The sequence below is a fragment of the Podarcis melisellensis genome, assembly GCF_964234715.1.
Source record: "Podarcis melisellensis genome assembly, chromosome: 18".
Lineage (NCBI taxonomy): Eukaryota > Metazoa > Chordata > Lepidosauria > Squamata > Lacertidae > Podarcis > Podarcis melisellensis.
This window is the reverse complement of record NC_138536.1, coordinates 10,350,986-10,365,461: the sequence shown is the minus strand read 5'-3', so window position 1 is coordinate 10,365,461 and position 14,476 is coordinate 10,350,986. Positions and strand designations below refer to the sequence as shown.

The 14,476-nt window shown below is 49.6% G+C and overlaps 1 protein-coding gene across 7 annotated transcripts in view; it reads left to right on the top strand.

Annotated features, from left to right (window-relative positions):
• CRTC1 (CREB regulated transcription coactivator 1) overlaps nt 1-14,476 on the top strand; it is a 49,154-nt gene that overhangs the window by 29,826 nt on the left and 4,852 nt on the right. For 2 of the 7 annotated variants that reach the window (XM_081895603.1, XM_081895609.1), the window contains exons 3-11: nt 873-1,010; nt 1,774-1,835; nt 2,396-2,490; nt 2,864-2,949; nt 3,712-3,755; nt 5,677-5,897; nt 8,251-8,378; nt 9,018-9,275; nt 11,835-11,936. In XM_081895603.1, the coding sequence (XP_081751729.1) occupies nt 873-1,010; nt 1,774-1,835; nt 2,396-2,490; nt 2,864-2,949; nt 3,712-3,755; nt 5,677-5,897; nt 8,251-8,378; nt 9,018-9,275; nt 11,835-11,936 (1,134 nt within the window). The remainder of the gene's footprint in view (nt 1-872; nt 1,011-1,773; nt 1,836-2,395; nt 2,491-2,863; nt 2,950-3,711; nt 3,756-5,676; nt 5,898-8,250; nt 8,379-9,017; nt 9,276-11,834; nt 11,937-14,476) is intronic. The other 5 variants (XM_081895604.1, XM_081895605.1, XM_081895608.1 and 2 more) reach the window with 3 other exon arrangements.

Here is a 14,476-nt window from a genome sequence, read left to right as displayed (position 1 = left end):
TAGCATCGCCAGATATTTCTCTTAATTTCTTTTTCCCCTCCGTCTAAAAAGCAGTATCCAAATGCTGCACTAAAAGGAGCTGTATACATTATTTTGTCATTCATTCATTCATATATATGTGTGTGTGTGTGTGTGTGTGTGTGTGTGAGAGAGAGAGAGAGAGAGAGAGTGTTCCAAAAGAACCCAGGACATTGTGAAGAAGAAGAAGAAGAAGAAGAAGAAGAAGAATATTTATATGCCACCCATCAGACTGGGTTGCCCCAGCCGCTCTGGGTGGCTTCCAACAAAATATCAAAACACACAAAAAAACCTCCAACATTAAAAACCTCCCTAATTGGTTCAGACACCTGTATTCAGGTCCCATAAATTGATATCAGACTGCAAAGTTGTTTTGTTTTGTTTTTTGGTGTGCGTGCGCATGCAAATATTACTAGTAATTCATTTTTTAATGGCCACCTGTCCTGGATGCTTTAGCTGAGATTCCTGCATTGCAGAGGGTTGGACTAGATGACCCCTGGGGATCTCTTCCAACTCTATGATTCTATGAATAATACCCCACAAATATTCTTGCTTGGTCTGTAGGAAATTATTAGGTACTATGCAGGAGAGAGAGGCCAAGCCTGTTTCTCAATTTTGAAAGACTATATAAAAGATTTGAAAGCGTTTGTAGTATCATTGAAACTGATGGACTTCAAGTGCACAATTATTTCTATGAAGCCAGGTTAAACTTCGCTAACCATATGCATGAAGGCAGTTTGCCACACTGGTAGAATTGGAAGAGACCCCCCAGGGTCATCTGGTCGAATCCCCTGCAATGTTGTGGCATGGTTGTTTTCCCCGTCCTTTCAATGCCCATTTGCCTTTCTCTTTAGACTCCGTTTCAGTCATCAGGATTGGACACCAGCAGGACGACCCGGCACCATGGGCTGGTGGACAGGGTGTATCGCGACCGGAACCGGCTTGGCTCGCCCCACCGGCGCCCGCTGTCCGTGGATAAGCACGGCAGGCAGATATCCTTTGGCTCAGCATTGCGGCCTAGAGCATAGGAGGGGATGCATGTGCCTGGGAGGTGTTTAGGAAGGTGCAGCTTATCAGTAGCTGCTGGGAACACACAAAAACCTGAACTGGTAACACATTAAAAATACGCTGCGCACGAGGAAAGAGAGACCAGGAAGGGAGAGGAAAAAAGCAAGCTCAGGCGTCAGTTCTTTAAAAAGTAGTTTTGAGAATGGCTGTTTGGCCTAGAAGCAGCCCAGGGGCGGGAGGCATCTGATGAAGCTGGTCTTTCAGCAGAGGCGACTTAACGTGCCCTGCTTCCCATCTCTCCCACATTTAGGGCCCCGCTAGAAGCCCCCCCTTTCATTCTGAGGTGGGGTGTGGCGTAGCCCTAGTTAATTTTCATCTGAAAGGCCATGAAGCCATCTGTAAGAGAAGAAGGAAGCAGTGCTTTGAGATCAGCTTTAGCCAGAGGTGAAGGGAAATGTCAGGTGAAAGGAAAGAAGAGGAAGCAAGGCATTGAGAGAGGGAGAGAGAACAGAAAGCAAACACCGTTTTGTAGCTCTTCCCCATTAAGTGCAGTGGGTTTCTTTGCAAAACTGGGCGCTTGGTGAAGTAGGCATTTCCTCTTGCCCTGTGCTGACCAAACACCATGTGGTGTCTGTGTGTAAATATATGACGCCCAGCAAGGCCCGTCAAACACTTTAAACTTTTATTGCTGAAACTTTCCCAAGAAGCTCTGGATACCTTCCCTTCTTCCTTGACTGACCGACTCACGTGGACAGCTGTCCGTACGGTACCGTCTATCTGTCGCCTCCTTCAGACACAAGCTGGAGGAGGTACGTAAGTGCTGATTTTTGAACTCGGGGTATTCCGTTTGCAAAATGTCCCGTTAATCCTGTATAGCACGGTCCTGCTTTAAAAACTGCAATTCTTTGTCGGGACAGGGGTGGGCAGGCGGGGAGAGAGAACTGCAGACAGGGGGCCTGCAGGATCAGGCCACTGGCCCATTGAGTCCAGCATCCTCAACCACAGGCCCCAGTGGGAAAACCACAAGCAGGACCTGAGCTCAAGTTCACACTCTCTCCTCTGGTGGGTTCCAGCAACTGGTGTTCAGAAAACGCCAGTTAGGCATGCTGGTGTTGCAAGATCCTGCTCTGAGCTCCCTTCATCCAATTTCTGCCCAGCTGCTCCTTATATATCTCCAACCACAGAGAGCCCACAAGGCAGCTTCTGTCCTGTTGTCGAACAACTCCTTTCATTAGGAAGTTTCCGCTAACATTTAGCCAAAATCCAGACAGACGTCAAGCTAGTGATTTCTCGCATTCCTTTTCAAAACCGGGTGGGAGCTTGGCCACTTTCCAGCTCTGATAGTTTTTGTCTGCCCTTTCTCACCCAGGACCAATTCAGATTCTGCCCTGCACCAGAGTACGATGACTCCCACCCAGGCGGAGACTTTCTTAGCTGGATCACAGGACATGCAGCAAAAAAGAGGTGAAGTATATAAATCTGTTTTGTCTTTGAACATGGGAGGGAGGCGGAAAGGGCTTTTAATGAATAGTCTGAAACTTCAAAAAAAATAATAACCCACAAATTACACAATGCAACTCACAACCACAGAAATAAGCTTGGTCCTAAAAATATACATATCGAAAAGTCAGGTCAGTACACATAAATGACCTTTTTTTAGGAAAAAGGAAGAACAAGGGAAAGCAACAAATAAGCATAGACTTTCAATGTTGTTTTTTTAAAAAATGCAGTTTAGTTTTACCCGCTTGGGTCCAACGGAGTCTCGTTTTCAGGGCACCTTTTGCTGATCCTTAATGAGATTCTCCCCCCCCCCCCACTTTAAATTGATTTCTTGTAGTCTTACTGTTGGCCGTCCCAGGCATGGAGGAAGACAGAACAGATACAGAGAAGAACCTCTCGAAGCAAGGGTGGGAAGCTAAGAAGGTAAAGGCGTTGATTCTGCCCCTGTGTGACATGCTGCGCAGCTGCGTAAACTTGTTCCAACCCCTGGGGAAAGTTGGGTTTGCTTCTAAGGCTTACCGTATTCTTTGCTCTATAAGACGCACCTTTTCCCTTCCAAAAATTAAGGGGAAATGTGTGTGTGTCTTATGGAGCGAATGCAGGCTCCTTGGCTTCAGCGATAGCAACGCGAAGCCTCCGAAGCGCAGAGAGAGCACTCCCTCCGTGCTCCAGAGGCTTCGCGTTGCTTTCGCTGAAACCTGGAGAGCAAGAGGGGTTGGTGCGCACCAACCCCTCTTGCTCTCCTGGCTTCGCTTCGCTGGAGAGGCGTTGCACAGCTTTCCCCCTCTGCACAGTGCCCCTTCAGCAAAGCGGGAGGAGAAATAGAAGGGGCTCTGTTTCTCCTGCAGCTTCGCTGAAGGGGCACTGCGCAGAGAGGGACAGCTACGCAGCACCCCTTCAGTGAAGCGGGAGGAGAAATGGAAGGGGCAGAATTTTTTTTTTCTTGTTCTTCCCCTCTAAAACAAGGTGCGTCCTATGGTCGGGTGCGTCCTATAGAGCGAAAAATACTGTAATTAAGAGCGTTCAGGGTGGCGATATCTTTTGGCTTATAAGCCAGAGCTCTCTTGAAAACAAGGCGTCCTGACAGCTCATGATTAGATTCTGCAGCCCATATAAATGATGCAGAAGAGGAATGACTCCGTTTCTCTCTCTCTCTCTCTCTCTCTCTCTCTCTCTCTCTTTCAGACCGGATCCTCAAGGCCTAAATCCTGTGAGGTTCCAGGAATCAAGTACGTGAAAGAGTCGGGGTTGTTTGGTTTCTGCATTTGGCTGGCTTTTTGTAGAAACAAATATCCCCCGTTGGTCATACTCTGAGCAGACCCACCCACGTAATTGGTGAACATCCTAGGCTGAATTAAATTCAGAGGGGTCTGCTGTGAGTATAACTTAGTTGGATCCTTCCCCGTCGTCTGTTGTCCCTTCCTCTGGGTGTGCTGGGAAGAGTCATGTCGAATCGTTGGAAGGGAACCCAAGGGTCATCTAGCCTAATCCCATGCACGGCAGAAATCTCAGCTAAAGCATCCCGGATGGAAGACCATCCAACCTCTGCTTTTAAAAACCTCCAAGGAAGGAGAGTCCACCACTTTCCAAGAGAGTCTGTCCCACTGTCCATCAGAAAGCTCTTTCTAGTGTTTAATCCAGGGGTAGGCAACCTAAGGCCCATGGGCCGGATGTGGCCCATTCGCTTTCTAAATCCAGCCCACGGGCGGTCCGGGAATACATGTGTTTTTACATGAGTAGAATGTGTGCTTTTATTTAAAATACATCTCTTGGTTATTTGTGGGGCCCAGGAATTCGTTCATTTCCCCCCAAAAATATGATCCGGCCCCCCACAAGGTCTGAGGGACGGCCCACGGCTGAAAAAGGTTGCTGGCTCCTGGTTTAATTGGAATCTCCTCTTTCTTGTAACTTGAAGCCATTGGTTGGGTCCCTACCCTCCAGAGCAGGAGAAAACAAGCTGGCTCCGTCTTCCATGTGACAGCCCTTTAGATTTTGGAAGATGGCTATTGTATCTCCTATGTAACTGACAACAAAGAAAGTACAGTGCCATTGCTTTAGCAACTCTAGGAAATAGGTACAGTGGTACCTCCAGTTGTGGACAGGATCTGTTCTGGAGCTCTGGTCAGATCCCGAGGTTTCCGCAACTGGAGGGACCGCTTCTGCACATGCGCGCGGCATGGTAGAGCACTTCTGTGCATTCGCGCATGGTGAAACCTGAAAAAATACTTCCGGGTTTCCCATGTTTGCATTCTGAAGGATACGCAACCAGAGGTGTGCATATGTGTCTGCTCTCCCAGGTATCACGGAATAACCCCACCACTTGGCCTTCCATCATACATGTCATCTCTTTCATCAGTACCACACCGACTTGCATTTATTCGTGCAAGGTTCAATGTTTTTCCATCGAACCTGCTGAACCACAGATTTTCCAAGGGTTTGGTGTCTCCGCTATGCGAGTGTGACGGGAAAACAGTTGAATCTCTTCCACACATAATGTTCAACTGTCCCTTACATAGCATAGCCAGGACTAAATTCCTGGGTCCTGCTTTACTGCGCTTGGTTGGCAGGCCTGTTGAGTCACATGCCGCACTGCTCTTGCAGGATACAGATCCTTCTGTAACTCTGCAGGTGGCGAGATTCCTGAATGCGGTTATCTCACACACAAAAACCACCAAAAAACAACAACAACAAAAACTAATCGGACAGTTATGATGAGAGTGCATGACGGATCTCGTCTCCAGTTCTCCTTTCTCTGTGAACCGTCCTTCGGATCTTTCCAGGCCCCAAGCTGTTATTTGTCACTGCTCAATGTCCCACTCTTGCATCGTGGTGTTCCCCTTATGTCGTTCGATGTATTGGTTTTTTATGCTTCTGTGCTTTTATGTTTGTACATATTTTATGGGCTAATCGCCGTAAATAAATATAAGTAAGTAAGTAAGAGGTGTGCATATCCAGAGGTACCACTGTAGTTGCAGCTCACTGGGGAGTCCCAAGAACAATGGGAGGCAAGGCTTAGTTGAGACATCATGGGAAAGCCTAACTGGTGTGGCACGGTGCTTGAACTGAGATAACTATGTGGTCTTGGGGTATTTTTGTCTGTCAAATGGTTCAGTTTTCTTCCCCTCCCTCCTGGTTTCTTCTTGAGCACAGCATCTTTCCGTCAGCTGACCAGGAAAACACTACCACACTTATCCCCGCCACTCACAACACGGGTGGCTCCCTGCCGGACCTGACGAACATCCACTTCCCCTCTCCTCTCCCGACACCGCTGGACCCAGAAGAATCCCCTTTCCCGTCCCTCAGCAGCTCCAACAGCACCGGGAACCTTGCGGCCAACTTGACGCATATGGGCATCAGCACAGCCAATCAGGGTAAGGGGTGCTGCAGCTGCCCAGAATGACAGTGTGACTTCACTTCCTGTCCTGCAATGCCACTTCCTGTCTAAGCTCGCTGTTCACTGTTGCAAACCTCCTTTGTCTAGTTTGTCGTTCTGGGTGGAGGGAGGTCTGAAAACCAAACCCTGTATTTGTGAAGTAATTCCATTTTACAGAAAGCCAAGCGTATCAGGCGATGGGGAGTAGCAGTTAGCAGGCGGAGGCCCACAGAATCATAGAGTTGGAAGGGACCTAGAGGGTCATCTAGTCCAACCCCCTGGGACGATGCTGGGCAGAGCCTTCTTCCTCTGAGGGTGGAAGAGCATCGGATACCTCCAAAATACAGTGGTTTAATTTTTCTAAGACAACTTTCAGCCCCCCTTTTGGCTGTGCCTCTTATACCCATTTTGCAAATCGCTGTTTAAAAGTTCAGTTTCTTTCTCCCTTGTCACGGCAAACCTACGAAACCCAAACTTTTGGGGTAGAGGGAAGAGAGCCCCTGAGCTCCTTAGAAAGATGGTGATTATGTTGATTTGTTTATTACAGTTATATACCACCCTTAATCCAAAGATCCCAGGGAGGTTCACAACAGAAAAATAACAGAACAACAATATAGATCATGCACATGTGGTCGAAACCAAGAATTTAAAAGAAAAAGAAGAAAAGGAGATAAGCAGTGAGGGAAAGGGGAGAAGACTGGCAAAGCCCACATGGCATGCATGTCATGTAAACAGCTCTGAAGAGGGAGCCCAAATCTCTTGGCAAAAGTAGCTTTTTCATACTTCAAGATAGGAAAGGCCCTTCAACCAATCAGCTATTGGAGGAGTTGGCTAGTCCTTCCAAAACCACCACCAATAATAATAATAATAATAATAATAATAATAATAATAATAATAATAATAGTAGTAGTAGTAGTAGTAGTTGTATTTATACCCCACCCATCCGGCTGGGTCTCCCCAGTCAGTCTGGGCGACTCCCAATAGAGGACTAAAAACTGAATAAAACTTCAAACACTAAAACTTTCCCTAAACAGGACTGCCTTCAGGTGTCTTCTAAAAGTCAGATAGTTCTTTATTTCCTTGACATCTGGTGGGAGGGCGTTCCACAGGGCGGGCGCCACTACCGAGAAGGCCCTCTGACTGGTTCCCTGTAGCTTTGCTTCTCGCAGGGAGGGAACTGCCAGAAGGCCCTCGGAGATGGACCTCAGTGTCTGGGCAGAACAAAGGGGGTGGAAACGCTCCTTCAGGTATACTGGGCTGAGGCCATTTAGGGCTTTCAAGGTCAGCACCAATACTTTGAATTGTGCTCGGAAACGTACTGGGAGCCACTAATGCATGCAAGTTCCAGGATGGTAGGATATAATGGAGTATAACATAGGATGGAAACCCTGTAGATCATCTCAGAATGCGTAGGATGCTCTGTCTACACCTGGCACGTTCAGCATGCAGCAGAATGGAAATGAAGCTGCAGCCTCAGTTGTAACCTGACTTAGCCCCTCTCCCGCTGCCCAGGGGGTCACCTTGTTTGGGAGTTGAGTTTATTAGGTTGCCAGGACAGCTGAGAATGGTAATAGTTCGCAGCCCATGCGGGTGGAGAGAGATCGTAGAGTTGCTGCCGGTCATTGCAGACCAGGCCTGGGGGAACCTGCTGCCCTCTAGAAGTCGTTGGACTCCGCCCCAGTTGACGTGGACGGTGGACAAGAGTGATGGGAGTTTAAGTCCTAGAATATCTTTCACCATAGGCAATTCTGAAGAAGCTGCCTTATACAGAGCCCATAGAATCATAGAATGTTAGGAGCTGGAAGGGACCCCCAAGGGTCATCCAGCCCAACTTTCTGCAATGCAGAAATCGCAGCTGAAGAACCCCTGACGGATGGCCACCCAAACCTCCAATAACAGAGAGACCACCGCCTTCCGAGGGAGTCCAGATTGTGTATTTTGAAGCATGTTCATTTGGTTTACAAATCCATTCCTCATTTGTGGGTATAGTTTGTGACTTTCACCTAGCAGCAATCACTATTCTAGCAGCTGTACTTGCATATAGAAAAATTCTGCCCCCACCCCCACCCCTGTGGTATCTCTTCATCTATCAGTCCATGGAGATATGTCTCTGGTTTCTGTGTTATTGATATTTTCAATATCTTCTTTAGTTCTTCATGTACTACTATCCAAAATTTCTTAATTTCCTCACACCTCCACCACATATGAAATCCAACCTATGTTGGAGATGTGGTGGAGAAATAAGCGTGTTCAGGGTTAGCCTTGCCAGAACTACCCTTTGGCAGGGGAACAAGTGATGGGAAGACCCCCGCGGGAGCCCGTGTGCTGACGTTTCCCTCCGTTTGCCGCAGGGATGACGACGACGCAGGCCTCTTCCCAGCAGCACCGACAGCCACCCCTTTCGCTGAACGCAGACTCCAGGAGAAACCAGCCCCAGCAGGTCTCCCCCACGCTCTCGCCTCTGTCGCCAATCACTCAGGTACGCAAGGGATGCGATGGGGGTCGCTTTTACTGGGAGCATGCTGTGGGGTAGGCGGACGAGGCTTGGGTCTGGGGTTTCTATAATCCAGTGCTAGTTTTGACAGAAAGGCTGGCGCTGAAGAGGGGTGGCAGAAAAGATTTGATGTTGTTCTGAGTTACTGGTGCCAGCAAACTTTGTGGCCGAGTGGGGATTTGAACCCTGGTCTCCCAGGTCCCAGTCCAACACTCCAACCAGTGCACCACCACTGGCCGTCTCATATCTCAGCTCTTGATATTCTAGCCTTAGAATCATTGAATTATAGAATGGGAAGAAACCCGAGAATCATCTAGACCAACCCCCTGCAATGCAGGAATCTTTTGCCCAACGTGGGATTCCAGCCCATGACCCTGAGATTAAGATTCTGAAAGTTTATTAAGAGACCTCTGGGCACTTTGGAACATTTTAAACATATAAGCACACATACGTTTGAGCATCACCTATTTCGGCCAGGTGCTGGCTGTTTCCACAGACCACTAGTAGGGACCCCTGCTCTCGGACTGGATCATCTGAAGGAGAGCGCCCTGGCCTCCCTGCCTGTCCTGTGACCCAGGGGAGGCTGTTCCTCACTGCCCTCTCCTGCCCTGTCCCCCTCCCCAGGCCGTGGCAATGGACGCCCTCTCCCTGGAGCAGCAGCTCCCGCCCTACCCCTTCTTTACCCAGACGAGCGCCCAGCAGCAGCAGCAACAGCAGACCCAGGTCGCCAGCGCTCTCCCACCCAATGCCTCCCTGATGCAGACGTCCGGCCTGCAGCGAGGGGTGCAGCTGCCCCCGCTCTCCGTCACCGTCCCTTCCACAATCCCACAGTCTCCGCCGGGAAGCCAGACCCAGACCTCCATGGGGATAGACATCAGTTCGGTAAGCAGGACTGGGGAAGGGCTGGGCGGGCAAGGTAGGGAGCCCTGGGGGGGGTCTAGGTCTGGGTGGGTGTGCACTCTGAGGGCTTGCAAGATCTCCTGGGTCATGCAGCGAGAAGTTGGTGCACAACCACCTTTGCAGAGGTGTTGGTCTGCCATCTACATCGCAGGTGTCTGACCTCTTTAGAACTTGAACTGCTTCTCTGTAGACAAAGCAGATGGCTTCCAAACCCAGTTTGGCAGTCACTGCTCCTGCTCCCGGTCGCCTCTGGGAAATGAGTCGCTACAGAGATTTCTCCAAAGGGTGCATGTTAGGAGAAAGGACTGCAATTCCAAGGGGTCTGTGCTGGGCGTTTCTAATCAGGCTTTTAGGTAGCGCTTCAAGGCAGAGGACAGGCCTGCCTCCCAAGTCCGGCCGTGCGCTCTGTCATTCTGCTCAGGGTGACTTTTGGGGAGCCCCTGAGAGCTGCCAGCACCCGTATATTTCCTTGCTTTGGCAAAAGGAAATGGGCATGCTGGCTTCTCGGGACATCAGCCTGAGTGGATTATCAGTATGTACAGGAAACCGTCGTGCCCTCTACCCCAGGCTTTTGGCTTGATCAAAGGCAGCTTCTCCTGGGAAGCCTCTCACCTCAGCCTCTGCCAACAGCAGGCCCTCTCACTGATCTGGCATCCTGCAGTTGTGCTAGCTGGGAGGGTGGGGTGGTTTTGGGAGTCGCTGTGCAGTGAATGACAAAGGCTGGGTTTAGTTTCTGGCTTCGAGCCTCGGGGTCCTCAGTGGATGGAGGTGTCTCACCTGCCTCACCTGAGCTTCCCACTGACCATAGAGGATGCAGGAGCAGCTTTGCTAAGGCTTGAGCTTGCAGCCTTCCCCTTCTGCCCCTTTCTGTCTTCCCCAAACTCCTCTTCACACGTTGGGAGTGGTTGGCGGAAGCGTTCTCTCTTTTTAGTGTTACGAAGCAGAGCTTGTGTATGTGTGGCTTTTCTTTTTTCTTTAAAGGCAGGGGACCAGAAAATTCTGCAGCCTTTCTAAACGATGCCAACTTCTTGACACCCTGCTTCTGAATTGGCTAGGGGTCCTCCCCAGCCCCGACCCTCAGGCCTGGGGGGTCTAATCCACAGGAGGAGAGAGTTGCTCTTGTGCTCAGATTCTGCTTGCAGGTTTCGCTTGGGGACATCTGGTTGGCCACTGTGAGAACAGGACGCTGGACTAGATGGGTCACTGGCCTGATCTGGTTCACACACTGATCTTAGGTTCACACACTGTTCCAAGCAACCCTTTGCACCAGTGAGGTCTATGTGTTTAACGTTTGACACTGAGGTTCCCAGGAAGCCCGAAATCGCACACACACCCTGTCCTTTTTCTCCTGGGATTTCAGTGCATGCAACCACACCCAGCAACGTCGTCATTATTATTACTATTACTATTATTATTATTATTATTACACCCCCTGGACAAGTTGGGGTGGGCAGGGGAGAAGCATCTTGCTGCAAGACAGGAGTAGAGAGTTCACTGAGCACAGATGTCCCCAATTTTAGATGCAGGTGTGAGAAAATGAAAGAAGGGACTGTGTTCTCCTTAGTGGGCTGAGCCAGGTGCAAAAGCAGTGTGCCAGCCGCACTTCTTAAGGTGGAGGAGAGGACTTACTGATGGCTACTAGCCGTGCTGGCAGGGTTCCCCCTTCATAGTCGGAGGCAGCCAAGCTGCTGAATCCATGTTTCTGGAAACCGCAGGAGGGGAGACCTGGTTCTCAGACCCTGTTTGAGGATCAGGCCAATGGCCTGATTCAACAGGCTGCTCTTAGATGCTCAGTAGATGGGGGGCGGCGGTGAAATTAAGCCCTGCATAGAATAATGTATGCACATTTATTCCAATGTAAATGCATAGAAATACCTGTGGCTGGGAGAAACTACAGGAGGGGAAGGTGGTCTTGTGCTCAGGTCCGGCTTGCGGGATCAGGACAAAGGGGGGTCCACTTGGCCCAGCTTCCTGTACTCACAGTGGCCACCCAGATGCCCCCATGGGAAACCATCAAGCATGACCTGAGCAGAATGGCAACTCTCCCCACCTGACACAGTGGCTTCTGGTGAGGACAGGAGGCTGGGCTGGATGGGCTTTTGGCCTGACTCAGTGGCAGCGCTCTTCTTACGTCCACGTGGGTCCTTTCCCTCCAGGAGCTTTGGGAGAAGCCTGACTAGGAAAGGGATGTTTAAAAAACCAGCTGTGTCTCCTCAATGCCTTTCCTGTCATTCTAAGGAGCAGAGGCATTTGGAATACAGCGTATGGTTCCTGGCTGCAACTTGCTCTCCAGGAAGCCTGGGAGGAAGTCCAGAAATGATTGTACCCCCCACTTTTTTCTGTCCATGATCTCTCGGGGCATTGTTTAACCGGTACTAGCTGACTCCCTGGGTGTTCATACAAGGGCTTTTCTTCCCTCCCATTTCTCTCTCTCGCTCTTTCTCTCCACGAAAGAACCCCCTGTGATTTCATCTGCCTTCTCTCCTTCCCCCTACCCTCTTCTCTCTCTCTCTCTTTCTCTAACTCTATGTCCTTCTGTAGGGTTCACTCCAGCAGTACCGCAACAATGCTGGCTCCCCGGCCAACCAGTCTCCCACCTCTCCTGTCTCCAATCAAGCTTTCTCTCCTGGCAGCTCCCCTCAAGTAAGGGACTGACTGCATCTCTGTATGTGTGTTCTCTCTCTCTCCCTCTCCCCCCCCCCTCTCGGCCTTCCGCTTCCATGCTTCTCAGTGGGTCCGTCTTATTTTCTCTCTCTCCCCACTTCCTCTTAAAGTCACATTGTCCAATTTTTAAATATATATCTTTATTGGATTTCTATACCACCCTTCGTCTGAGGATCCCAGGGCGGTTTACGATAAAAAACGCAAATACACATAGTAACAGACAAAAACAATACCCCCCCTCACTTCCAGCTATGTCTAGATGAGTGCTTTAAATAAGGCGTAAAAATAGGGTTTGCCCTGAACCTATGCAGTGCTGGTAGATTCATACTGCTTCAGCTATCGCATAGGTTTTTCTAAATGTGCAGACTGTTATGATAATCCAAGAGGTTCCCCCCCCCCAATGCACACACTGATTTATATAAGTGGGTTTGAGATGACATGAGTTGAAAGGTGGCAACTTTCTGCTGTTAAGTTGTAAACAGCACACTTCAGAGTACAAGGTGCAGCTTCTGGTTTTCTTCAGTATCGTCCATCACTGTTTTCTGCACTAAGTACAAATCTTACTCGGCTTCTCAGTGGTCACTGGAAGCGATATTGTATAATAACTATTAATATTATTAGTGCCATGAATTTCCTGCGCTTTGTCCTACATTAAACACACAGAGACCTACTTTTGAGTAGACATGTATACAGATGTTTTGGACTAAAACTCCCAGCTGCCCCATGATGGCTGGGCTGGAGAGCGCAGGTTCTTTAAAAGAAAAACACCCCCCCCCAAAAAAATAAGCATGTTTGCTAGGTTTAAAACAGGCCAAGTAACAAAAAGAGGGGAAAGAATCTCCAGCCCTTAACACAGAGCTCTTAATCCATCACACACAGTCCGAGTTCCAAAAGTGAGTTTCAGAAATCCATAGGGAGAAGAGGGTTCGTTAAAAATTGTATTGAAAGACCAAAAGAAGAATCAAATTGTGGGACCTAAGTTTGCGTATAAAGACTTTGTTGCCCCCTGGTACCTTGGAAGATAATCAGGCCCAAACAGCAAATAGTGGGTTTGGAGGCCTGCTAACACTCCCGGAACAAGTCGGCTAAGTCAGTGCACAGCAAAGACCCGCCGTAGGTGTCCTGTTAATTGCCCACACAGCTGACGGCAGCCGGAGCACATGAAACCTTTTAGTACTTTCGTATTCAGGGAAAGCAAAGCACTGCTCGTTCCCAGCTCTCATCCCACAACGTGGGAGCAGTTAAAACAATCAGCAGCAGTTAGAAAGGGTTTTTAAACAGCGCAGAGCGGGAGACCTCAGGCCGTCTTGGGTGCTGCTGTTTCTTGGTGGGAAAATCAGGGGTGGCCAACCTTTCACGCCCTCCATTGTAGGGTTGGAAGGGACCCTTAGGGTCATCTAGTGCAACCCCCACAATGCAGGAATCGCAACCAAAGCATCCGTGATAGAGGGCTCATCCAACCTCTGCTTAAAAACCTCCAAGGAAGGAGAACAAGAAGAACAGTCAAGCAGCTCTCACTGTCAAAGCTCTTCCTGATGTTGAGTCCAAACCTCCTTTCTTGTAACTTGAAGCCATCAGTGCAACTTCTGTGTGGAGAAAATCAGGGAAGGCCAAGCTTTCGCCCTCCAGAAGTTCCTGGACTACAGTTCCCATCATCCCCTGCCCGTATAGGCAACAGGAAGGGGAGGTGGGAGTTGAGGTCCAGCAGCGCCTTGGAGGGCCACCGCCTTTCCCCCATCCCTACATTAAATTTAATGTACGGGTCTGGCCACTTGATTCGATAGCCTTGTAAATAAACAGGGGTCGTGTCCAAGCAAGTTTTCCTCTGAGCACGACCTACGGAAATCAGTATACCCAAGCGAGTCATGCCCATTTGATTTCCCCAGGTCTGCTCAGAGGACGACTGAACTCTGGCTACAGCCCTTGGTTGAGACTGAGCACCGATACCTAGCCACATTAGCTATGTGGGGCCTCCCTGCTCAGGCACACTCTACCTCTGAATGCCGCCTGCTGCTGGTGTGGTGGAGAGAGCACCAGCGGCCAGCGGCCGTCATAGCAAATCAGAACCCTTGTTCGCTGCCACCAAACACCAGGTGGTGGCGACAGGGGGCTGCTTCCATTTCCTTCCTGCCAGGTTTAGGGGGCATCTGCAGAAAGGAGGGTGCCAAGCCATGTGGCCTCGTCCCCCTCTCTCCGCCTGCCTCGATTCAGAAGGCCGAGAAGTCTTGGAGCACAGTTTGCAGGGCTCAGGTTCATGCAGGAAGAACAAAGCTGTGAGCCAACCTTATGAGGAAAGGTTCCAGTGTGTGCATTTGTCCTTTTTTTCAGTTTTGAGAAAAGACGAGCAACAGGCGATGGGATAGAAGCCTATACAAAACTAGAAAGTAGGCAGAGAAAACATTTTTCTCCCTCACACAAGGTGCTGGACCTCGTGGGCATTCAGGGGAACTCCTGGCCTTCCTTGCCACAGCGCTTAGCCATTCAGTTAACGAAAGCTAGCAAGCCCCTCTCCCTCTTCG